The sequence below is a fragment of the Felis catus genome, chromosome F2, assembly GCF_018350175.1.
Source record: "Felis catus isolate Fca126 chromosome F2, F.catus_Fca126_mat1.0, whole genome shotgun sequence".
In the NCBI taxonomy this organism is placed as follows: Eukaryota; Metazoa; Chordata; class Mammalia; order Carnivora; family Felidae; genus Felis; species Felis catus.
The window spans coordinates 58,118,467-58,144,306 of record NC_058385.1 but is presented as its reverse complement, the minus strand read 5'-3'; the positions used below and the strand labels follow the sequence as shown (position 1 = coordinate 58,144,306).

Genomic DNA, 25,840 nt, shown 5'->3' with positions numbered 1-25,840 from the left:
TATAAGAGCGTGCTACAAAACTCAGGGATCAAGATCAATTCTACTTTCATGCAAGAGGATACATACATTGAAATTAATACAAAAAAAGGCATTATGAGAAAAATGTCAATTTTTCAATAAAGATGAGCTGCTGTGCTATTCTCTGTTTTATAACCCTGTCCTATTGTGCAGTAAGAATAGCCATTTCAATCACTCCAGAAGTCCCAACTGTCCTGCAAAATAAGTTTGTTGATAGCTGACAATGGTGTGCAAAGAGATGGACCAATGTGGGATCATGACCTGAGCCAAAATGAAGAGTCAGACGCTCAAACAACTGAGCCACCCAGGCGCCCCTATATATAGTCGATTCTTAATTGTACAGCTTATATTAACTTCTTGTACTTGTAAGAGATAGGAGAATATTTTGGAAAGTATACATATGGGTCCGTATTTTTCTTTTTGCCTCAGGCTCTAAGATGGGTCAGTGTGGTACAACAAGGAAAGAAAAGGTAAGCAAGTCTGGATTTTACGTAAAGTCTCACACTCAGCCAAATCCCTTGAAGAAAAACTGAAATATAAATTATACATTAAAATCCGTACATCTTGAGACAAAGGGGCTGAGATTTTATCCCCCACCCCAGAAAAGCATTGGCAATGGGTGAGCTCCAGCAGTAGGTGGGACAAAGATTCCTGGGTACTTCAGGTTTTCCATACTGATATCCAAGGACAAGTCTCTCAAGAAGGCTGCAGGTGCAAGCCTTAACAGCAAAACACACAGACGCTGTGGAGAAAAAAAAAGAATCTAACTGGGGCAACAATTACATTTTTTTTAGGTGTCCACTAAACTTGTGACCATCAACAAGCAACTTAAACTCCCTACAGGTAATTCCTATCTTCATCAACTCAGAGGTTTGGTATAAATAACAAGTGTAAGGAAACAACTTAACTCCCCGTTCTGGTTCAGTTATCTAACAATGTCCATTAATAGAGAATACAGGCATAGGTTCTAGCAAATAAGCCTAAAAGGGTTCAGAGAAATGTAATAATATTACATATTACACACATTGAAACACACACAATATTAGCAATAGTGACTCTCATTTTCCCTCTGAGATCCTATTTCTTATTACACTGAATCAATATTACATAATCTACTTGTGTGGTTTCCATGCTCTTCCATAATAAGAATAAACAAATAAGAAGGTGAAAAATAGATTGGTTGGCATAGGTCTGCAGAACAGAGAGCTTGAAAGGGCAGAAATGAGAAGTGACCATCTGCCAGAAAAGTATGAATTACAAAAATGATAAAAATTATGTAAATGACCCCCACTATCAAACCAATTTGTAGTCACTTCATATAGATATGTATGTGAACACACACGTGTGTGTACTCATCATCTGCTTTTTTTTCAAAAAATATTTTATGAACCTTACAAGGAATTATTTAAATAACATAGAATTTCAAAAAAAAAATGGGAGAACAGAACTGTCCAGCCAGAGGGGTAGGAAGTAGTGGTAGGAATGTAGTTTGTACAGTAGAGTCAGAACAAAGAGATTTTTCCAATCCACATCTTCCAGCACTCATGCTGTCATGGTGTCAGACCACCTGGTCACCTTCCTCATCACCACAACTAGCTGGGTACAAGCTTCTGGGACAGGCGCTGAGAGACGTGTACCATCCATACCAACATAGGGTGACTTTATTATGGCCAAGAAAATAGGAGCTGTGCGTAGTGGTTGTGACAGTTTGCTTAAGTAATAACCAGTGACTGTGAACTTAAGTAATAACCAGTGCTTTGGATAATGGAACACACACTGAACAAAATATTATATTATCTATAGAAAAAGGAAAACTGCTTAATGGGGACCCAGGATTTTGGATTTTTTTTTCATCTATTCAAGACCTCTTGGGAATTTCTAACTTAAGGAAAGGTTAAAATGCAAGTGGACAGAGTCTTAATCAAACCTCTCCAAACATTGGGCAACTTTTTTGCCATCTTGATCTGATAGGCATTATGGGACTATTTGGGAAGGATAAGCAATAGAAATCAATTATAGATAGCAGATGCAAAATGGGAATTCATTATAGAGATTCTGGGGTCACTCACAAAATTAAAAAAAGAAAAAACTAGCTGAAAAATAGATGCAGAAAAGTGAGGAACCAGAGCATACTGAAAGATCAATGCAGTAAGAAGTAATTTACAGTTTTGGTTTCCATGACTATGATAAATCGTTTTTTTTTGTTGTTGTTTTTTTGCGCTTTTTTTTGTTTTTTTGTTTTTTTTACCTAATCATTTTTTGGTCTTTGTGACACTATTCAAGATTTAAAAGATCTAAGGTAAATCAGAATGAACAAAGCTAGGTCCTATGCCCATGTATGGCGAGGGATCTTCAGAAACCTTGACAGACAGCTCTATAAAGACTGGAGACAGGAGAGTGAGGTAACAACTAGAAAGGAAATCAAAGTGTTATAAACCAGAGAAAAAAGGACAGTCGAAACTATGTTGCACAAACCAAAACAAAAGTAAAAAGAACCAAAAACAAATATATTGGTTAAAATAAGTCTCTCAAAATCTATTGTATGCATGTTGGTGAGAGGACAGTCATATGCAGTCTAGAACAGAGGAATTTCTGAATAATGCCAAATAACATCATGTCAGAACCAGGGGCAAAACGAAAGTGAAAGGTACGTAAGTCAGAAGCTATTAGGAGAGCTGAGCAGCAATTTGAATTCAATCTTCCTGTCACCTAAAGCCTAAGAGTCACATCAGAGAGCTATATCACACCATATAGAAATTGATGTTAATACATACTGCTTGTCATCAAAACAATTTTTTAGGTACAGGAAATATGTACTGCATTTGAGAGTGATTTCTATTCAAAATAATTATTTTGGATGGCACCTAAATAATTACGCCCTCAGACATTTGGAAAATTCTGTGATCTGAGAGAAGTTTTCACCCAGAGTTATAAATACCTGAAACAAGTCATTTTATTACTGGCACAATACATATACAATATGGAAAGGCTGCTATGTCAAAATTACATAAATGAAATATAAAAATATTAGGGATTGATAGAGCTATCCAGCTACACAACATTTAAATGCAATGTCTAGAAGTCAATCTACCTTCAGTATCCTACATGTATTAATTTTCTAATAAATTAATACATTGGGATATTTACAACTGATGTAAATGCCAATGGCTTTTGTTGCATACCAAAATTAAAAACTGGTTTCCTCTGCAAGGGAAAAAGGAAACTAAAGTTTACAGGTGCATCAAACATTCAACTGTACTATGTATAAGGAAGGCAGTCAATTACAGGATACTTCTGCATACAAACTATATAAGTATAGGCAAATAACTGATGCAAAGCTGTTTATTTGAGCAGCAGCATAATTTACTCACCAACAATTTACCAGCATGGTATTCCCACCTGCCCCTTCCAGCCCCAGCTCTCTTATGGTCTCTCTGTATTAGTTGATTAGTGTGATTTCTAGATATTTTGACAGTATGTCAAGGATCCAATTACATAATTTGTATTGAGAACAAATTAGTTTATACACACACACACACACACATACACAAACACACACACATATATATGACACAGTTCAATTAATTATAATAGCAGGGATGTTTTCTTATATTTAACATTTTTTAATGCTTGTTTTCCCATTCATTATGTAGCTCATGGCACCTAAAATCTTGCTTGGGTAGACCTGGGGGCGGAGTGCCTCTTCTCTTTCCTGGGAAAACAGATCCACATGAAATTCAGTCCCTTCTTCTAACCTCTGCTATAAAGGAGCACATTAAAAATGCAGGGGCCTTGCTCTCATCCTTTTTGATTCAGTAGGTCATTAGGTCATTTTGATGGACACAAAAATTTTAAGAATAACCTATTCACGTCACAGAAAAATCCAATTGCTACTTCCAGGGTGAAAACCTTTCGACATCATCAGATTTTGACTAACACAAAATCATGATCTGCCAGAAAAATGAGCTGTGATACTGTCATAACATCTCTCTCTAGTATTTTGCAGAATGACCGGCATGCATCTCAAAGCACCATAAATAGGAAGCTTTCCGACATGACTTCCACAATACCAGAGAACCTGCTGTATTTTTCTGCATATTTTCTCCTTGCATGTTCTATCTTCTTAAATACTCTGAAAAGGCACTTATACAATTTATTACCTGACCAAGCCTCCCCATATTTTTATTCTGCACTTAAGCAGGATGCCTTGAGCATGATATATCTTATCCATGCCAGATCAAGCAAATGTCAGACTAAAGGAAAAGCCAACTGCTTTTCTCTGTGCAGAGTTGCAAGGGAACCAATCAACATGTATTCCGTCAATACTAAACTAAATTTAGACCCATGCAGCTCAAGTAGCTGCCCTGGCTGCCCTTATTCCCATTGATTAAAGGTGTTTAAGATCTTTAATCAATTAGGATACAATTACTTGAGGATAATTTTAAAACACGATGAAAAAAAGGTATTTCAATATGTGCTCCTGTATATACTACCAGACAAAAATAACTTTCTTGCCTCCACTTATGAGAGGACTTATATTTATCTACTATGAGTTGAATTTTTGTCTGCCAATTTCACTACAGATCCAGTTGTTCATTCATTCACTCATTCATCAATTAAATAATCTGTCATTGGTCTAATATTACAGGGCACTGAACTAGTATTTGAATTTTGGCAGAAAAAAGAAAGACACTTTTTCCATTAGAGCCACAAACATTAATACAAAGACTAAGCCGGAAAAAATGGCAAAATATTATGATAAATGTTTCAACAGTATTATGCACAAGTTCCTATAGGGACATAGAAGAAGGTCATTTTGCTCAAACCAAGAAGAATAAAAAATGAACCCTACAAAACAGAAAAGGAGGAGGAGGAGGAGGAGGAGGAGGAGCAGGAGAAGAAGAGGAAGAAGAAGAAGTTGTTGTTATCTGAAGTTCGGTTTGAAGCCTATTCTGGAGTTTTTCAGGCAAGGTGAGAACAGAAGTGAAGGAGCAAATGTCAGGAAAGGGGAGCAGCTGTAACTGGTAGAAATGCACAGATTTTTCAAATGTATTTTGAAGGATATATGTAGACATTGGGGAAATTTAAGCAGGAGAGTTTAATGATCAGAATTAGGTTCCAGAAAGATTACTCCAAGTCCTCAGTGCAGAATCAACTGGTTTGAAGTGGGGGTGTGGAGGCCCGAGGGTCTGCAAATTCGGTGATGATGAGATTCATAGGCAGACACTCATTTGAGAGATGTTAAGAAAACAGAAAAAGAGAGAGGTGAGAGAAACAGAGAAATCAGGCATAACTTCTAGGTTTTGGATTTTTCTCCTGGCTGGGAAACTATGATTCAAATTTCTAGACTTCAGTTGTAAAATAAATAAGAAAATAAATGAAAAACACAATGAAAAACAAAGGTAAATAACTGAAGTGCTATTATTATAACACATAACTTAAAAACTACTTTGTTTGACTATTCAAAACTAACCTTGGATTTAGTTTGAAAACAAGTCTGGTCATCAGTAAAGCTAGGTACATATTTAGTATTAGTAATAAACCAGAGTCTACCATTGTTTACTAAGTTGTGAACCAGCAATGCATCCATTAAACAATATTAAGACTCTGAAAGGTCTTCCTCATTCTCCATAAATGAATTATGAATAAAACAAAACCAAAAGCTGTTTAAGAGATAACAAGAATTAAAAAATTTGCAGCAGATGGTACCAGCTGTGCACATTTAATTCCAGCTCAAACAATCTGCCAAACAGTTAGACAGAACTGCTTTTGCATGGGAAATTGGAGTGTCTCAGAGCCAAGGAAGAAATCGGAGAGTCGTCTTTCTGGCATTAGTTTCAAACCTTTTATTATAATTAATGTTAGTGGACACAAACCTTCTTTCCTTTCTTTTCTTTCTTTGCACCATGTACGTTCCCCCCACCCCCTGCTCTCTGGCATATATGCACATACATACATATACACATACACACACCAATGTTTACATCAATTAAATAGTAAATAAACTCAAAGAGTTAAGTTGCCAAAATGTTATATACTAGGCATTCAGCAAAAATATATTAAGTGTATAACATGAAAAGGGTATATTGTGGAGATTTTAAAGATACATGTTAAATCCTAGCACATTTCAATGTATTTACCAAGACATTAACTGCAAATAACAAAGCAAATGTAAAGGAAAGCAGTGATAAATGTCACAAGATAATCTATAGACTTAAAAAACAAAGATATGCTTAAAGTCCATTGAAATGGACAAATACAACATGCCTGGAGATAATTAGACCTGAACTCAGCATTGATGGAATTTAGACAGGCTAACAACAGATAAGCAAGTATTTTTCAAAAAAAAAATAGTTTATTTATTTTTGAGAGACATTGAATGTGAGTGGGGGAGGGGCAGAGAGAGAGGGAGACAGAATCCAAAGCAGGCTCCAGGCTCTGAGCTCTGAGCTGTCAGCACAGAGCCCGATGCAGGGCTTGAACCCATCAACTATGAGGTCGTGACCTGAACTGAAGTCTGACCCTCAACCAACTGAGCCACCCAGGTATTAAAGGCCAAGAGAGCAACATTGCGGATACAAACACATTCAGACTGTGCATTGATCAGAAAGTAGTCACCACACTGAGGAAATATCGATGAATGGGCTTGTCTATGAGATTTAAGACCGTCAATTTATCCTGAAGATAATAATAATGGAGATCCATGAAGGTTGTTTGAGAGGGCAAAAGCTATGATAAAATTATTATACTCAGTGAATATTAGAATAGAGCAGAAGCTGCAAGCCTGAACACAGTCAGGGTAACTGGGGGGGGGGGAGAGAAGGGGGGGCGGGTTCCCTATAATAACATATTCATGAGAAAACTACTACCTAGCTCAGATGAGGGCAGTAGATGGATAGGGTCACAGTGGAGTCTAATATAAAGGATACATTTTCAGATACTAGTATTTGACTCTACCACAAGTATAAGAAAGAAAGAGGCATAAAAGTGTGTTTTTGACTGAGTAGCTGGGATGAAAAAGGCAGTGATTACAGGGAAGTTCAATCTGAAGAAGCAAATTTGGGGAATGAGGAGTAATGGGAGAGGATGAGTACACACTGAGTCTGGAATATTAAGAAGAGAACAAAACGTATGTGGCTACGGCTCCAGCTGGGGCTTGAGAGCTTTAGATCAGACACAGATTTATACAAAACTCATCCTAAAAGAGGTGATAGTCATAAGAATAGATAAGTATTTTGAAATATAGGAATATTAATGAAATTTCATAGAGATCTCAACATTTTCCAGTGAGGAATGCTCCCATTTAGGATGGGGACAGGAAGAAGAGCCCATTGGGGGTATTTGGGAGAGGAAGAGAGATTACAGGTATCAGAGATCAAATTGAAATCTAGTAGTCATGTTCATAAGACAAATGTCATTGGCAATTCTGGGTACTGTACTATTTTCGAGCACTGCCATAACAAATTACTGGAAACTTGTCTTAAAACAATAGCAATTTATTCTTTCACAGTTTGAAATCAAGATGTCAACAGGATGGATTCCTTCTGGATGCTCTGAGAGAGAGCTCATTCTGTGCCTGTCTCCTAATTCCTGGTGATCGCCAGCACTCTAGCATTCCATCCTTGTACAGTCATCATATCTGTTTCCTCCTCTGTGCCCTTCTGCCTTAGGTCCCTCTCTTTCTTCTTTAAGGATACTTGCCATGAATTTAGGCTCCACCCTATATCTAAGATGAACTCATCTCAAGATCTTTATCTTAAATATACCTGCAAAGTGTTTGTTTGTTTGTTTGTTTGTTTGTTTGTTTGTTTTCAAAAATAAAGATCACATTCATAGGTTCCAGGGGTTAGGACTTGGAAATATTTTTGGTGGGAGTTCACCATTCACACATTAAAGGTAATATGAAAAGGTATGGAGTAATAAATGTAAAACATAACTTCTTATACTATTACACTCTTGAAAGAGTTAACAAAAACTCTGTGAGGTAAAACTATTCCCATTTTATAGATGAAAAATTAAGGCTTATTCCCTTATTAAAAAATTATAGCTTCCTTACCCTAAAGGCATTTTCAATCCTAGTTTATCTTTTTTTTTTTTAATTTTTTTCAACGTTTATTTATTTTTGGGACAGAGAGAGACAGAGCATGAACGGGGGAGGGGCAGAGAGAGAGGGAGACACAGAATCGGAAACAGGCTCCAGGCTCTGAGCCATCAGCCCAGAGCCCAACGCGGGGCTCGAACTCACGGACCGCGAGATCGTGACCTGGCTGAAGTCGGACGCTCAACCAACTGCGCCACCCAGGCGGCCCATAGTTTGTTTACCTTAAGGGTGTTACTACATGCTGATCCAGAGTTAGTAAAGCATTTATTTAATTGTTTTTCCTTTGGAAAGGAAGACTTTGTGTTCATTCATCATATTCCTTCTCCCCACTTTCTACAATCACTGACAGTACAAGATACTAACCAGAAATAGTCATTTATTATTTTTGTTATTATGTTTGTTGTTTCTTTTGTCATTATTGTTGTTTGCTTCGATTGTGTTTTGATTGTTTTTTAATTTAGAAAAGGGCTGAGCTTATTGGGAAAATAAGGATCAATATTATTTTCCTCTCTAGAGAAGCACACTCTAAAAAATAGAAATGGACAAACTGAGTGGTGATCACATTACAATTGTTGGATAGATTAACCTCCTAACAGATACTGTTGCTATTGTATCCATAATGAAGTTTTATGTCATGCAATAGACTCAGGGTTCATTCAAACCTACTCCAGGCATGTGGAAATCTCCCCAAAATTCAGATTGGTATTCATATATTGGATAATGAGGTAAATTCTCTATGCATTTTCAAATATAGCACTTATTTGTAATGTTACTATATACAATCAGAGACAAAAATATTCTAGACTTAACCACAGATATATGTTAATATTATATATTATCTATTTTGTTACTCTTATATATTTATATTAATTATATCATTTGATAATTAATGAACCTTATTTAGTGTGCTTATAATAAATGTCTGATGACTTCAATCAATTTGAAAGGTTAAATTGATTCTTTTTATAAACCACTGCATACACAATAACAAAACAAATTGATTTGCTAATTCAATGAAACAATCCATTGATTAAGTTGCTTAAAAATGTGCCACTGGAGGTTTGTTTGAAGTGACCAATCATTACAACCAACTAAAGAAAAAAATTGTAGGAAATATTGGCAAGGATTATTATTGTCTCCCAACTCCCACCTCTCCCTGCCGGTTTCATCTTTCTGGCCTCATCTGCCATGACTTCTCTAAAGATGTCAGGTAACCCAACTGACTAAATTCTAAATGTGCTCCTGTATTCTCTAACTCGTAATGTTTCTGGAAAACAACAGCTCCACTAAAATTTTTCCTGTCAAATATCCCTGATGATTCTAGAATGGCTTAAATCTATCTCCTTTATTTGAGACTTTTTCCAGTTCTCCCAGTTATAAACAATCTCCCACCATTTTGTCATTTTATAGGCATCCCTCTTAAAGTGGTTCTGCTACACTGATATTCACTATTGTTACTTGAGAATATATTCTACCTCTTCGGTTACATGTAAGCTCCTTGAAAACAATGTGTAATTCTTGTTGTTTTTTTTTTCTTTTTCCTTGCAATAGGAGCTCAAAATGATTTCTTAAATAAATGAATGAGCACATAGATGAGAATGATACTTTCTACACAGAGAGCAAAGATGAAATTGATCCCCATCCAGATGGGACAGATATTTGCACTTACAATCCAAATTGGATTCTGTGTAGCCAAACCAAAATCAGCTTCATTGATTTTCTTTCCTTTAGTGGCCAAAATGATCGTTTTAAGTCAAGGTCACTGTTATCTTCCTTTGAAGAAGGGATGCTTATATTATTTGGCTTCCTGCACTCTTATTCTAGGATATATTTCAACATTTGTTAATTTTAGATAAATTTGAAAAACCAGTGAAATAACAGAGTTGTTAGTGATCATTGGGAAGTTTAAAATTTGGATCAAATTATGCAGTAATGTATATTCATACTATTAACATGGTTCAGACACAAGCATATGTATACACATATATGGATTACAGACTTAAAATTTGTGAAACCTCCATCACTCTTATTATTAATGGTTCCTCTAGTTTAAGACATTATAAATATTTAGAAGAAAATAACTTCATAATTCTATTTACAAGAAGTTGATGAATTCTGCTTTATCGCCAGCCAAACCACTTCTCTGTCTTGTGAAAGGAAATTCTAGGCACAGGTGACATATGCTTGCCTTCTACCTGTGGGCTGTTTTTTGTTTAGCTTGGGCTTCTATATTGTGATTCAATATAATTTAAAAGCAAATACATGCACCTTTTCCAGAATTAACGTTCAGTTGTAAAATTCTTTACTGCTAGTGTTTAGATTTCTCCGTAAAATTCCATAAAACTGATGTTTAAGTAGATAAATGAAACAAAATAAAGAAGGTCTCATACATGCTACCTACCTACCTACCTACCTAATATGATAGACTAAAAAGCTGCAATAAAATGTATTAGTGGTTTTAAGATTTGAAAATATATATTTATCTCAAGAAATTATAATCAATTTTGAAGATTAGCAGAGAATATGCAGATGATAATAAAGTCAGACTACTATATTTTTAAGAGATGATAATGAGTTAACTGGCAGATAACTTCAGGGTATGAAATCAAGTACGCATTGCATTTTGACAGTAATTTTGATAGATTTGGTATTTTTTTAAATATACACTTTTATGTTTTCTAAGTATTTATTTATTCTCAAGTTCACTTGAGGCTGATATCACGTAACTATTAGAGATAAAGAAATGATGATAAAAAAGATCTGCTACACTGGGAGTTGAGATTTATTCAAATTATGTCAGCAAAACAACTTTATTCCTTATGGAAAGAAGAGACCTGGATTATCCTGATTGTTCAGCAAAGACACTTTTTGCTTGACTTTTAATTTCTATCCCTTTATGCCGAGACAAGTTAAGTGATGTAAGGCCTATGGTTAGCAGGAGAGTGAAATTTACCCCAAGACAAACAGAAAGATCTTTACAATTCTCTCCCATTTTTACTTTTTTCTTTTAGGACTACATGTCCCCCAGCTATTCACCATGGTTCTTTTCTTTCAGGAAAATGCGCTCATATAGCTTATATTTAACTATTTATATACTATATATTGCATTGCCTTTAGTTAGTATACACCACTTAAGAAAGTTTGAATATTAATGCACTAAATTTATTGCATATGTAACTCATGTTAAACAAGCTTTTTTATGAAGTCAAAGTATGCTCTGTATGGATACACCAATAGATACTGCCTTCAGTTTTAAGGTTTTTCATTCTCTCACTCTTTAAAATTATTACCCTTATGTGACATAGAAACTTCAGTCTCTGACCTTCTTAATATGGCTAAAGCTTAAAAGACTGAAATACCTGTTAAGCCTCACTCTTATTGAAACTGAAAGAGGAGTCAGGACATAAGAGGAATGAATGCCTAGGAAGGCACACGTAGTTAACACTTCCAAGAGGCTCATCTCCACCTCTCAGGAATACCCCCTGATTAATAGCAGGACAGATACTTTTATCTACCTGATAATTTATATCCTTAAATATGATTGTTTAAAGACAAGTTATGTTATCATGAACATTAGATCTCTTTCTTTTCTCCTCAACCAAATAGGAACTATTGCAAATCGAGGAAATATATAGACTTGAATTAGAATCCCCTCATTATTCTAGGGTCAACATTTAAATTCAAATGTTTTATTTCCCAGGGTTTGGGGAGGTCACACAGGATGAATCTGAGAATGGGCATTTACAGAAAAAAAAAAAGAGAAAATGAGTTCTTACTTTTCTCCTACTGTCTTGGCAATGCATTCTATATAAAAACTGCAAAAAAAAAAAAAAAAGTAGGAAAAGGTCTGCTTGATTACTTGTAGATAATTAACAGTTTTATTTTACTCTAACTGGTTTGTTTTTACCCTGACAAAACCATAATTTGAATTTGAGCCTTTTCATTAAAAATTGTATCTCTACAATAAGAGGACATTCAAGTCTAACAGGCAGGAACATTTCTATAACAAAATAAATACTGCATTTAGAAAAAGATCCTCATGTAAACCTGTATATCTGTGATATAAATATAAATTTAAAAAACACTTTCTAAATTCATAACTTTGTCAAAGGTATAAATACTTCTTTTCCAAATTAAAGGGAACCTCTTACCAATTCTTTGTTGATTTCTCTCAGTGTACTTACTATGTCTTTATCGTTTTTGTGTGATGTTGCCCCTGTGATGCTAAAACAGAGTAAATACATACTGAGCACTGGTTTAATATGAAGCAATTCTTGAAAAGGTGCACATTTTCTGCCTTTAAAGTGACAACTACACTCTGTTTCGAGATCAAACTTAGTTTTATTCCACGCGAATTTGGGGGGACTTGAAAAGGAATGGAAATCTGACACTTCCAGTGTAAAGAACCTATTTCTGATCTAAACTCTTTCTAAAAGCTCTCAAGGGTACTTAATCATTGTGATTGGCTTGATGATCCTTGCCAAGTCACTTTCTTCCTTAACTTGTATGTGAGAAGATCAATAGGCTGCAAGAAGTAAAAAAAAAAAAAAAGTATATAAAGTATATGAAAGGGAAGGGATGGTGGTAGTAATTAACCAACAAGTATAAAAAATAAAAAATAAGATTTTTATACATGTACACACATATGTTAAAAATTGATCACCTTTCAATTATTTTATAAATCTTTACTTTTCTATGAATATGCAGGTAAATTTATATAAAAATCACATTTTTGTTATTAGAGTATTTTAAAACAAGCATCTTTGGGTGCTAGCATAAGACAATACAGTAGGCAAACATGCTAATTCAGAAATTGGACATCACAGGTTCATATTTCATTTTAGTTATATTACTTCTCGCAAGGCAAGCTAATTAACTTTGTGCATCAGTTTCTTCACCTAGAAGAATGAGGATATTTGTAGTACTTGTCTCAGCAAGTTGTAACAAGATTGAATAAGATATGCCATGTGAATATAACACAATGTCGGGCATACAGTAAGCACTTAATGCTTGTGATGATGCTAGCTATTTTTTAAATCTTCATTTTCTAACAGTCTTAAACAAATCTATGTATAATTGTGCTGCTTTCCTACAGATTAGGTGAGATAAATGATTTCTTCCTCCCAAATTTAGACACTGTGTTTTTCCTTCTGGAGAAACTGAGGGACTTCTCCAGAATTTTGGCTGATGATACTGTTTCTGGAATACCTTTGGAAATGCTCTCTTGGAGAGGAGACTGCTTAGCAGGAAAGACAAGAGTGCAATCCAACACTAAGTGTATTGGATTAATATTATATTATCTTTGTTCATCATATAAAATATGATTTTCCATGTCTGGGAATCTGGAAAATGTCGGTTAAAAAAAAGTTTCATGATTTGTTGTGAGCCATAAAAACTGAAAACTATACTATTATTAAATGTTATGAGCTCTCAGATTAATCTTTTAACAACTTCACATTGACATGATATGCAGGATTCGTTTAGGAAAACATAATTGGATTAATGGAGTAGCATGTTTGAAAGTAAACATTAGAAATTGGTCTCTTCATGATGGTCTCTTCATGATGGTCCCATCGTCAAAGTTCATTTTGCACAATAATTCTTGTTAAAATACTTCTTTTGAAAAAGAAAAGTTTTGTTGTTGTTGTTGTTGTTGTTGTTGTTGTTGTTTTAAAGTCCTCCTGTCTGTTCTATATAGCCACGTGTTCAAATAGATTACATGCACCCAAGATTTTTGTTTTCTTTTAATACAAAGTGTATTCAGCTGAGGTGATTAACCTCTGCACACTTGGTAAGAAGGGTTTTGTCAAGTGTTTCAATTAAGTTCCAAGGACTTGTTTGCACCTAACTCCTTGTTCAGTACGGCAAAGGCACCAACAGCAGCAACAACCCTAACATCTTGACTAAAATCAATGTCAGCGCTGCCACCAAGGTGTCTGAACAAGCTAATGACGTTTTTAGCGTTGATCTTCCCAATCGCGGTCTAGTCTCAACCTTGTCGCCACTCCCCTTCAAAACCTGCATATTGGACCATAAAAGAAAGCACTGGTGGGAAGGAACAGTATGGGGCCACACCGCCCTTAATCTATCTCTCCGAATTTAATGAGGTCAATTGGGCGTCTACAGCTTCTGCCTCTTGCTAAGGCTCCTCACCCAGAGGAGAAATCCCTGTCTAGTACACACACACACACACACACACACACACACACATGCGCGCGCGCGTGCGCGGACACATGCATGCACACGCATATACACTACACAAACACATTTGGGAAAACACCCACGTATTAAAAAAAAATCACACCTTCCCTCACCTTCCATACACACACACTCATACCCTTCACAACTGCACACACAGGCACATACTCCTGGGAGAATCGTAGACCCACACAAAATGCTACGTACCCGGAGAGCTTAGAATCCTTCCTACGCCTGCAGATTGAGCCCACTCAACACGCACCCCTATAGACATTCGCAGTGTGCCCACTTCCCGGAGCAGAATTCCCTCCACATGCAACAACCTTGCTCCCCTGAGCCGGCAATTTCACGTTGAGCCCAGGGACAAAAGCTGATCAAGGGTGATCTTGGAGTGTATGGGACGGGGGCATCACTTGTGGACAATGTGGAGGGATGCAAACTCAAATTGGGCAGTCCTCTTGACAATGCCCTGCAGATAGGTGCTGATCCCCTGATAGCCTTCAGCAAGCAAATGGAGCCAGGAACCGCTGCAAATATCTATTCCAGAACCAGTGCGGCAGCCCTACCCCCTCCTGAGATGGGATCAGATTCCAGAAAAGTCAGATTACCAGTCCGGCACCTAGTCTAAGGAACTTGCGGTTTGTTAGATCTGGGCCAGGATCAGACAAAAAAGACTAAGAAATCGGCACACAGGAGGCAAAACGCGCTGGTCTCAGGACACAGCTCCCCTACACCCTGGGAGGAAGCAAACAGGATCCCCTATAGATGGGAAAAGGGAGCCGGTACCTGAGCGATGGCCAGTAGATGGCGCAAGAACTCTTTCCTTGTGCAGTGTTAACCCTTGAATGGCGTGTGGAGCTTCCACGTCCAGATGTATAGATACATACATTGTGCGTTTTGAAAGAAACCTTCCATTTACATATTTGGGACTGATTCAGAATTAAGACAAATGAGTCTGTTCTAGATAACTACCACAGATAAAGTAGTTTAACTGCAGCACACATTAGCCCCAAAGCGGCTGGGGAGGATGAAAGGGCGAACTATTTGGGGAAATGACTGGCTCCCTCTCCACCTCACCCCCGCCCTAGTCACGGATGAAATCGGTTTACCGAACCATAGAAACCTGATTACGGGCTCACACGTAGGCATTTACATATGTAAATGCATGTGTGCAAATAAATTATTCTCCTTGATCTTCTTTTGCAATTAAATCATGGGATAATAAATGCGAGACGCCTGCCTGAAATATACTGCAACTACAGTAGTAACACATGTCCCATTATAAGGACGTGGGCATCGATGGAGCCCGATTCGTTATCAGCATGGTTTCCCCAAAAGCAACACAGATCCTCCGATTAAAATATTCCTCAAACATGTTTCTGTATTCACAAGCTGCAATGGGGAGCTCACTAACATCATATTTCTCGGGCTGCTTTTACAGGCGGAATTGATCCATTCGGGGGGAAAAAGAAACCAAGCCCCTTAATTTCAAATATTGTGGGGAGTTTGTCAGAGAGCGGAGCTGGGCTTGAAGAAGCAGCTCACTAGTGGTTTCTGGTGGTTGCTATAACGAGCTAGAATTGAGGTAGATTTTGGTGGAGGGGAAAAAAAAGCACAGGAAAAGACAGAATCCAGAGTAGCAGAGACTTTGTGCCCCCGTTGGAGAGATGGTTGAGTCCTCGTCAAGGTTGCTGTGGTATCCCAGAAACACCATTCACTCCGAGCTGTGACCGCGCACCAACAACAGCAACAACTCCACTGCGCCGGGCTGAGGAGCAGGAATTAGGAGCTCGCGAATAATATGAAAGGGATCCGCAAAGGGGAAAGCCGAGCAAAGGAATCCAAACCCCGGGAGCCTGGCACCAGAAGATGCGCTAAATGTGGCCGCCTGGACTTCATCCTGATGAAGAAAATGGGGATTAAAAGTGGATTTACGTTTTGGAATCTCGTCTTTTTATTGACGGTGTCTTGTGTGAAAGGTAGGTCTGCTTTCGGGGGTCCCCCCTGTTTTGTATGTTGGTGAGCTGACTTGTCGCCGGAAAAAGGCTGGTAGCTTACTTTGCAATTTGCACCGATAAAATAATGATAATAATACTGAAGAAGGAGTTGATTCACAGCTCTCCCCCCCCCCATAGGAAATGCATTTTGCTTGCCAGATTTGGCGTTCAATGCAGTGATTGAGCTTGTGCTCAATAAATATTCTTGCAGTATGCTCAAACGAATACGTGAGTTGGTTCGTATAGCCTCTAACTAGTGGATATCCAGGCAGAATTCCTCTGCAAGACTTTACTTGGTGGTGAGGATTACCTTGATTTCTACTGAAACCAGTGGGGTTTGATGCCTGGGCTAGACTATTTATATTAAAGACACTCGTGCAAACGCTTTTTAACCCTTTCAGGGCGCAAAGTTACTGACATACCAGGAATGTGCTGTTAAATGCATTAGGGCACAGGGGTCTTCCAAGCATCCCCCTACTAACACAAATGTCTGAATGCATATGTGAATTATTACTACGTGGGCTCTTGTGCATTGATAAATGGTAGGGGAGCTTCCCTGGGTCCTGTGGTAGAGGACTGGCTTAAAATGAGGCTTTAAAAGGGTCTGAGACGCCACGAAGTGTAAGGATCCACCTTTGGGGATGAATGAAGGTAGGAGGAAAGTCATTAGCTGACGACCAAAAAGAAAATCCCCAGCAAGTCTCGGCGTTCAGACAGGTAGAGTGAGTGTCACATGCACAGACAAGGGGAGGGGGTGGGTGGGATGTAAAATGTATTCCTAAGCAGGAAAGCAAGGGACAGTCGGAATCATTGGAAGCAAAGCTGTCCTCGGGGAGAAAATAGATCCCCAGTTCTGTTCCACAACTTCTCCTGCACCCTGCCGCCCATTAATTGCTGCAAAGAATACTCAGGAGATGTTTATGACTCATGCCATCGTTTTTGAAAAATCACCTCCCCATACTCATGGCAGCTCGAATAGATGCGGTGGATGTCGCTTTCAGTGAAGCTAGTTCCAAATCTCGGGTGTCTTGTGTGTCGGGGGTGGGTGAGGGTGGAGGGTGGGGGGTGGGGGGTGTTTTGGCCCAGGCGCACCACGGCTGTCAACACAAACTGGACGCTTCTTCCTTTGTAAAGGAGTGCCTCTCTGAACCGCAATCGGGCCGCGTCTCTATGAAACAGTTTATTGTCCAGCTTGCAGCTGGCTGTCCCCCCACAGAAGGCAGTCCATTTGCATTCAGTGGAAATGATAATTCATGTTTTGGGTGGAGGGAGCTGGAGGGGTTACCTCTCCTTCTATTAGGAGCAACCACGGGTGGCATGTCTCGAATTTTAATTTACATCCCTAAATGCCAGGAAGTCGCCTCCGGTGTCTGTGGCAGCAACTGTCTTGTAATCCCAACCTGCTCCTTAAAGCTTGATCCCCCCCCCCCCCCCCGCCCTTTCCTGAAGCCTCCAGCGTAGCTCTAAGGCAAAACGCTTGTCCTCAGCGGCGTAACTACACTGCCTAGTGCACAAAACGTGTCTCGGGTTGCTTTTACAATGGGTTCGTTTCCGTCGCCGGCTCGACGTGCGAGGAGCCTCACATTTATGCTTAGTTCGTCTGCCACAGGGAGTCGGTGGTTCATGGATGGCCCTGGGGCTGACTGCTAGACGCGCGCTCCGCGTGGGGAAGGCGCAGGGAGGCAGCAGCAGGTCCAGGCACGAAAAAATGTTGGGGTGGCTCTTGCTAGAGGATGACCAGGGGTTAAGTGCGAGTTTTCATGTGATACCTGTTGAGCGAAAACACATTCGAGGGGCAGATGGGGGGAGGGAGTCTCCGAAGCAGGGCGAGCACGCCAGCCTGACAAACACCGAACCGCGCAGCCTGCAATTACCGCCCGGCTGCCCGCACCTACCGTATTTTCCGAATAAGACGCGCCACTGAAAGGAAGGGCGCGTTAATTTGGTTTAAATGGCACTGGAAACAGGACCCCTCTCCTCTCCTCACAGCTCCTGGACTTTGGACTGAGATCACTGGTCTCCACTGAGTATATTCCAGTTTGAGGGGCATTTGAGAAGGAGTGTGTCACACTCTGCTTTGGTCCCGTTCAAAACCAATTTTTTTTTTTTTTTTTTTTTTTTTGGAACTTAGATAACATTTAGTGGTAATAAGATTCTTCTTTGCCACTTACCTGCCACTCGGAAGATTTCCCCTATGTTTTACAACTTGGAACGCTGTCCTCAAATTCTGAGAAACAAACTTACATGGGCTGTATGCTTTAGACCTGTTCCCTAGCGGCGGGTGGTGCCTATCTTAACAGTTGCTTATCCTCCCCTTTCCCCTCTTCTTATTTTATTCTAATTTCACTTCAGTGAAAGGCTTTCCTCAAGGCTTTCCTAAAACCGTGATTCCTGAAATCGCTTAAATGGTGTTCCCCCCAACGTCTATGCCCCAGTTTGTTTTCCACGCTGTTTCTTCTGGACGCTCAGGCCCACGGGAAAGCTCAGAACGGGGAGGCGTTTTAAGGGCTTTGCAGGTCCTATTCCAGGATAGCAGGAGTGTTCAGGAAGTCCGAGGTGCGCGGTGTTCCACGAGAAAAGCTCATGCCACAAAATTCCACCTTCTGCCCATACTTTTCATCACTTCGTATCTCACCTCTGCCTGCAAACAGCGACAAAGAGGCTCAGTGGGAGGAAACGCCTCAGAGCAGAAGACAAAGTGGCCTTCTGTGGTAGGCCTGAACCGCTCCTATGGGGTTGAAATGACAGCCAGCCTTATCTGGCCATTTTATCTCCACTGTCAGGATCTCAAATAAAAGGTGGCCGGCGGAGGAAACTAAATTGGGGTGGGGAGCTGCTTAGACCCGATGCATGCCTATTTTAGGCTGTAACACACACAAGCACATGCACGCTCGCGCGCAGTCAGGCAGAGGTTTCCGAAATGCAGCCTGCAGCTGCAGCTGCAGCGTGTCTGTTGAGGTTTCACTCAGATAGAAACTGTGAATCTCCTAGTCGTGCTGAAACGTCCCGCCCACGTAAGCAGACACTCGGGGCCACTTTCCCACGCTCCGTCTCGGGGGATCACGCAACCCTAGCAAAAGGTACCACGCAAAGGTGCAGGAACCGTACGAAGGTACCGGAAGGCACTGACCTCGGACGACAGGTGGGCTCCAGCCAGTGCGCTGCGTTCCACGCCCTGCGTCAGGGCGTACTTCCAGGGCCTCTGGCAGGCCCCGGACTTCGAGAAGGATCCACGTTTCTGCGTGCTCTGGGATTCCAAGGAGATATTACTCCCGTCACAGAGCTCCTTCTGGAAGAGCGGTTTTCACACCCTCTTCAGCGAACTCAGAAGTACCTTTCACGGAAGCCAGGGTGGCTGAGCCCCGAGGGGAGTCTCAGGCCCTTGCGTGTCTTCGGGGACTGATAGCCTCGATACCCTCACTCCTCACCCTCGAGGCAATAGTGAGACCAGGCAGAAAATGTCCTGTCTTGAGGGGGCTTTTCAAAAGGGGGTGGAGTGAGTGAAAGACCTCACCGAACAATAATAACAGCAAGCAACCACCCCACCCCTCCATCGCGGCCATCAAAACCCTTCCTTTAGTTTGGCACGTTTGAGTCATGTGCTGGGAAGTAATATTTTGTGTTCGAGTTAGGGGTCCCGCTGCAGTTTGACCGGGTATCCTTCAGTCTTGTTCTTTGGGAATACTTAATTTCTTCTAGAAGGGCAGACTCCAAGAAATTTCAAAGAACCATCAGAGGTTGAAACTGAGCGCCTCACTTGGCCTTGGTGCGTGCGTGTGTATTGTTGGGAGGAGGAGATCCACCTGGATTGACACCAACGGGCCTTCGGGAAGCCTCGGGAGCGTGTGGGCGCGGGGGTGTGGGTGTCCGAGGCGGAAATGCGTGGCAGGTAACAGTGCGTTTATATTCTCCGAACTCTAGATGGTGGTGCTCTGGACACCGCTGTCGCGCTCTCCGGTGGTGGCACCGAGAAAACTCCCTTTCCCCAAGCTGACCCCATTGCTCCCCTCACTCAAATTCTCCAGTGACAGGCGCCTAGGGAGTTCGAAAAACTCACTCTGAGAGCAAGTAAACGGCCTGCTGCCCTTTTAGGATCCCTTCATCCCCACCCCAGCTCTCTGGCTGGGGGAAAGGGAAACAGGAGATAGTCCTGTTCAGGGTTCAGGAGGCACAAGGGTTTAGTTGGAACCTAGGGGAAAAGGCAGAAATGAAACAGCATGGAGTCATCCAAGTCGCCGTGTGGTCCTCTCCCAGCGCCGCGGGAATGGCCAGCTCAGGGCTAAAAGCGGGAGGCGCAAGGGGGTTGCAGCACATTACAAAATAACAATGAAGCAGGACGACTGAAAAAAGATGGGCTCAGGCATCAGGCGAATTCCCTTCCCCACGAACACGTCGCCTTTGGGGAGGTTTGACACCACCTACTTGCTAAGCCAACCCAATTTGCCGCCCAGAAAAGGGTTGAGCAGCTCCCAGAATTCTGAGCTGAACTTCCCCCTGGACAGTTACCTCCTAGAAATTGTTCTGAAAGGTCATTTTGCAGCACCGTGTTTTCCGGAATCTTCCGGTGTTGGGGGACTGGCGAGGGGCTGAGGAGAAGGCTGCATCAAGCCAGTGTAAGAAATGTGTGTGAGCAGAAATAATTCAGGAGCAGGTTTCAGCCCCTTGCAAACTTAATGCCAGCTCCTTTGAGATCCTTCAAGGAATAAAGGCATGGAATTACTCAATAAAGTACTCTAGGAGCATAGACTTAGTTGCAGGAGTTGTTCTTACTCTTCATGATATTAATTAGCCTTACTATTTGTGGGACAGTGGAATAGAATCTGGGGTATACATGTCTTTTCCTTGAACACACAGTTTAGTATCTAAGGAAACATGAAATAATAAAGCAACAGCAAATGGCATCTATACATGATTCTAAATGTAGTAAAACTCAATCACAAGTGGGATATAGAAGAGGTAGAGCAATTACTAATGTCTTTGTACCCATGTGGGAACCTTCCAATGCAAGGTATTTGCCTAAGATCTCAAATACAAATACCTGAAAGATACTAAACTGAACTTTAGTGGTCTCCGACTTATTTCTTGTGTACCAAAAAATGACTTCCTTCTACTTAATATCAGGGTCTCCAGAAATGGCTTCAATGTTTTGTCCACTTTGAAAAATTACTGGAAGGCACCCAACAAGGTGTCTACTAAGGAACCTGTTACTTTAGATTACTTTAGGCAACATGACTGTTTGAGAAAATATGCCATTTTGTACTTTAAAGTCCAGTGTTTGAAAGATTAGAAGTAAAACGATTGTAAAAGAAATTAGCAAAAATGTGTAGGATTAAGAAAATGTGTGAGATACAGATAAAACTTGAGGCCATTTTGTCTATAGATCCATTTAAACATAGCTTCCCTTTGTAGTACCTCTTTCTTCTCTTACCTTTACTCATAGGACAGTGTAGTTTATGGACACAGTGGCAGTTCTGATTTGAATTCTGGATGGGGTCTATTAAGGATGTTAGGACAGACACGACTGTTACCAAATTCATCTTTTCTCTTAGAGTGAGCAGGTGGGTGATGCATGTTATTTTCCAAAGAGATCAATTTTCATGTCTACAAGATTTTCTCAGAACTGGGTCTCTTATAAGGCTCTCATTCTCATCAGGAATATCACTTCTACAAATGTCACTGAGAAAAATCAATTTGTTGAATACCTTCCAGTATTCAGGGGTCTCACGGCTGATGGTCATCCTTTGGTCTCTCAAACTTCCAATCTTGTAGCCATCAAATGTATTTCATGCCATCAAGTCCTTTGCTAAGCTATTGCTTGGTGCTGCTTGAAGCTTCCAAGGAGTAGTATTTTCTATATAATCATGGCCTATTGACAACAACCCTATCTGAAATCTCCTCTAAAAAAAGTCTACAACATTAGAGTCATACAGCTTATAGTTGAATTATATCAGTGGTAATCACGTGGTATTAGATATCACAATGTTATTCTATCAGTTTTTAAATACTTGCACTGCAGTGATTTTCAAAGTGTTCCTGAACAAATAACATCAGTATCCTCTGAAAACTTGTTAGGAATATGAATTCTCAGGTGCCCACCCTAGGCCCTGAGACAGATACCCTGGTAGGTGGGCACAGACATTAGTGTTTTTAATAAGTCATCCAGATAATTCTGATGTGCTCTATGGTTTGAGACCCACTACAATAAAAAGCAAGAGTTCTCGAGCTATGAGACCTAAAGTCAAATAATAATTTTGCCAAGCAGTTATGTTTGCACTAGCAACTCAACTTTCCTAAACTCAGTTCCATTATCTACACACACACACACACACACACACACACACACACACACACCCAAAGGAGTTTGTACCATATCAGCAGGTCTATACGGAAAGGGAGATTATATATTTAACATATATGGTATCTGACACTGGTAGCTATCATTAGTATTATTCAAACGCACATTCATGTGCAAAGCCAGTGTGAATTCCCTCATACTTCAACCCTAACTTGTAGCCCTAACTTGTACATAGCAGCAAATAAAAAAATGTGGCATCTTCTTACTAACTATTATTTCACATTGGCCATATTCCCAGTCTATTATACATTGGAGAAATACTTTGAAACTTCTGCTTATCATAATACAGTTACTTCAGGACCTAGCACCATGTAACAGGGGCAGACCCATAGCTTAAAAAAGTTACCCCTGTTCCTGGGCTAATCCCATTCCCTACATAGGAACTTTAATTTAGTATCAATTGATTAATAATACCTACTGAACTTGATGATTCATCTTGTCACAAATTGTGATATTTTACAGGGCTGGGCAAGTTCTTAAATATAACTAGTTAACTACTCTTATTTTATCCAGGAAATGCACATGCCTAAAAAGGGTAAGTGATTTTTACTAGGTAAGAAAGTTCATTAGCTCTAGAACTGAGACAAGACCATCTGGCATTCAAGTTCATGTTCAACTCTCTTTCTACTATATCTTCTCAGTTTTAACAGAGTTTGCTTAGATGACATCAATGGAGATGATCACAAAGGTTAATATTTATGTACCATGTTATCAATCAGTACCATATAAAAATATTAGTGATTATATAATATATATACATATAATATATATGTTTTGTTATAATTTTTAGAAATTGTTAACCACTTGTTTTGCAGGCAAAAAAACGAAACAATTTTTGAATGAAAATATTTTCTGAGGCTGATATAATATGTACATCAGAGAAATAACTAGTCATATCTTCAATAAAATCTATACAAGTCTTACAAGTCTATAAAAATAAAATCAGTGTATTGAGTGTTTTTTTATGTCTCATAAAGAACTTTAAGCAATAGTACTTAAAATTAAATTCTTATTTATTTCTTATAATCTAGACACAACTTATTTATAAGCTTTTCAATCTAGAAAATCTGTTCTGAATTTATTCTCATGTTTTAATTATGTTTAAGCCACATTAGCATAAAATTTATGCAGTCCCTCTCATCTGCACTTACATCACAGATCTCTCTCAGGTGATCTATTTAAGACAATTGTGTCGTTCAAAACAGTACCATATAAATAACAGTACACTTGAGAAATATTAATAGTATAAGAACAATTGATAATGTTAGAGATTATCTTCAATTTTAGTGATATATGAAATATTTAAACTCTTTCTAAGATATGAGTAAATTTTCCAAAATAATGAATACTACTAAATTTGAGGTGTTTAAATGTTCAGAAAGTGACTGAAATATATAAACAGTAATGAGTGATTCTCTTAAAAACCAAGTTTTGAATGTTCAGAGTTATAACTTCCTTTGTGTTACGTTAGCAGATTTTAAAGGAGTATTTATGATTATATAGTTTTAATGATAAAGTTTTTTTTTTAACTATGACATGTTTTAAAATACGGTTGGATACCACTTTGAAAGGAAATTTATAAATGGAAAAATTCTGCAGAAATGGATTTAATAAATCTCAAAAATCTAGGACTATGCTATACTTTTACACTAGACTAAATCCATCAGATTGACTCCATAATGCTGAGAGGTGCTTCCTATAGAGACAGGACATAAGACACTGTTATGTTTGGGGAAATATTACCAAGATAGCATTCTTTGTTTTATCTTTTTTTTTAATGTAGAAATCTCTGTTAAAGTATATTGTTTACATTTTAAACAGTGGTTCTCTACCTCATTTTCCTGCTTTGAATTCTAAAAAGCATCTTGCTAGATGGCTGTTATCTCCTATGTACAGATTATTATCTCCATCTACAAATTATCCACATTTCCTGAAGCCAGAGATGTACAATGACTTTCCATGAGCATAAGGTTAGCTAGTTGTTGAGTGAAATCTGAAATGAGAAGGCATTCAGAAACTCATCAACGTATTAAAAGTTGAAACTATAAGTGACTAGCTTACTAATTAAACTTCATTCTTAGGAAAAACCTGAGACCTTGAGAATTTAATTTAAAAGAAAGGCTAAAATTAATATTCAGTATATACGTACATAGTAGGTATGTAAACCTATATAATCTCACAGTTACGTAATGCATAAATTCTGTATTAAAATCTTCAACATTTTTTCCTTAAGTTGCCTAAAATTATTCTTTTAATGATCCTGTATGACAGATGTGAAAGATACTTTTAGTTTTATAAGCAATAGTAAGTGAAGTAAATGCACAATAATACACAAGTATGTCACTATAAGATAGATGGAAAACTATTTGGTGCATTAAACACACACACACACACACACACACACACACACACACACAGAACCAAAATTTATAATCCTTGGATCCTAACCCAATACTCTTGAGTAAAACATAAAATTTATGAATGTAGATGATTTTATGAACTTCACAAATAATATTTGGATGTAAAATTGTTTACGAATTGTATTGTAAACCATGGCAAATAAATTTGTTCCATTTGGTACCTTAATCTTCCATTCAGTTCTATAGAATTTTAATGATGTGAAAGTTCTTGTATGTAGTCTAGTGTCTAATATTCAGGGAATGTGCATCAGATTTATTTGTCAGGGCAAAGGAATACACTTTAAAAAATCATATCTAAGCTCTATCCACATAGTCTACTTCATTCCATCATTACATCCTAACTAAATGTACGAGCATAGCTACATAAAGAAGAGACAGGTCAGAGCAATGAAGTGACTTGCCAAGATTTAGAGTGTATAAAACAGTCTTTAAATTCCCTATCAGGGGCTCCTGGTGGCTCAGGCGGTTAAGCACCCACCTCATGATATCAGCTCAGGTCGTGATCTCCAGATGGTGAAATTGAGCCAGGCTTCAGGCTCTATGCTGACTGCGTGGAGCCTGCTTGGGATTCTCTCTCTCTCTCTCTCTCTCTCTCTCTCTCTGCCCCTCCCTAATTGCACATGCTCATGTGGTCTCTCTCTCTCTTTCTCTAAATGAATGAATGAATGAATGAATGAATGAATAAATAAATAAATTCCCTGTCCAGTACATGTTTCTCTTCACATAATCCTAATTGGTTTATGGGAATAAA

At 39.0% G+C, this 25,840-nt stretch overlaps 1 protein-coding gene and 1 long non-coding RNA gene across 11 annotated transcripts in view; one reads left to right on the top strand and one right to left on the bottom strand.

Moving 5' to 3' along the window:
* LOC109496175 overlaps positions 1-25,840 on the bottom strand; it is a 593,347-nt gene that overhangs the window by 385,499 nt on the left and 182,008 nt on the right. The gene's annotated exons all lie outside the window — the stretch shown is intronic.
* Positions 15,885-25,840, top strand: part of CSMD3 (CUB and Sushi multiple domains 3) — a 1,245,869-nt gene continuing 1,235,913 nt past the window's right edge. For 6 of the 7 annotated variants that reach the window (XM_045049906.1, XM_019823045.3, XM_019823042.3 and 3 more), the window contains exon 1: positions 15,885-16,296. In XM_045049906.1, the coding sequence (XP_044905841.1) occupies positions 16,119-16,296 (178 nt within the window). In that variant the 5' untranslated portion in view covers positions 15,885-16,118. The remainder of the gene's footprint in view (positions 16,297-25,840) is intronic. The other variant, XM_045049907.1, reaches the window with a different exon arrangement.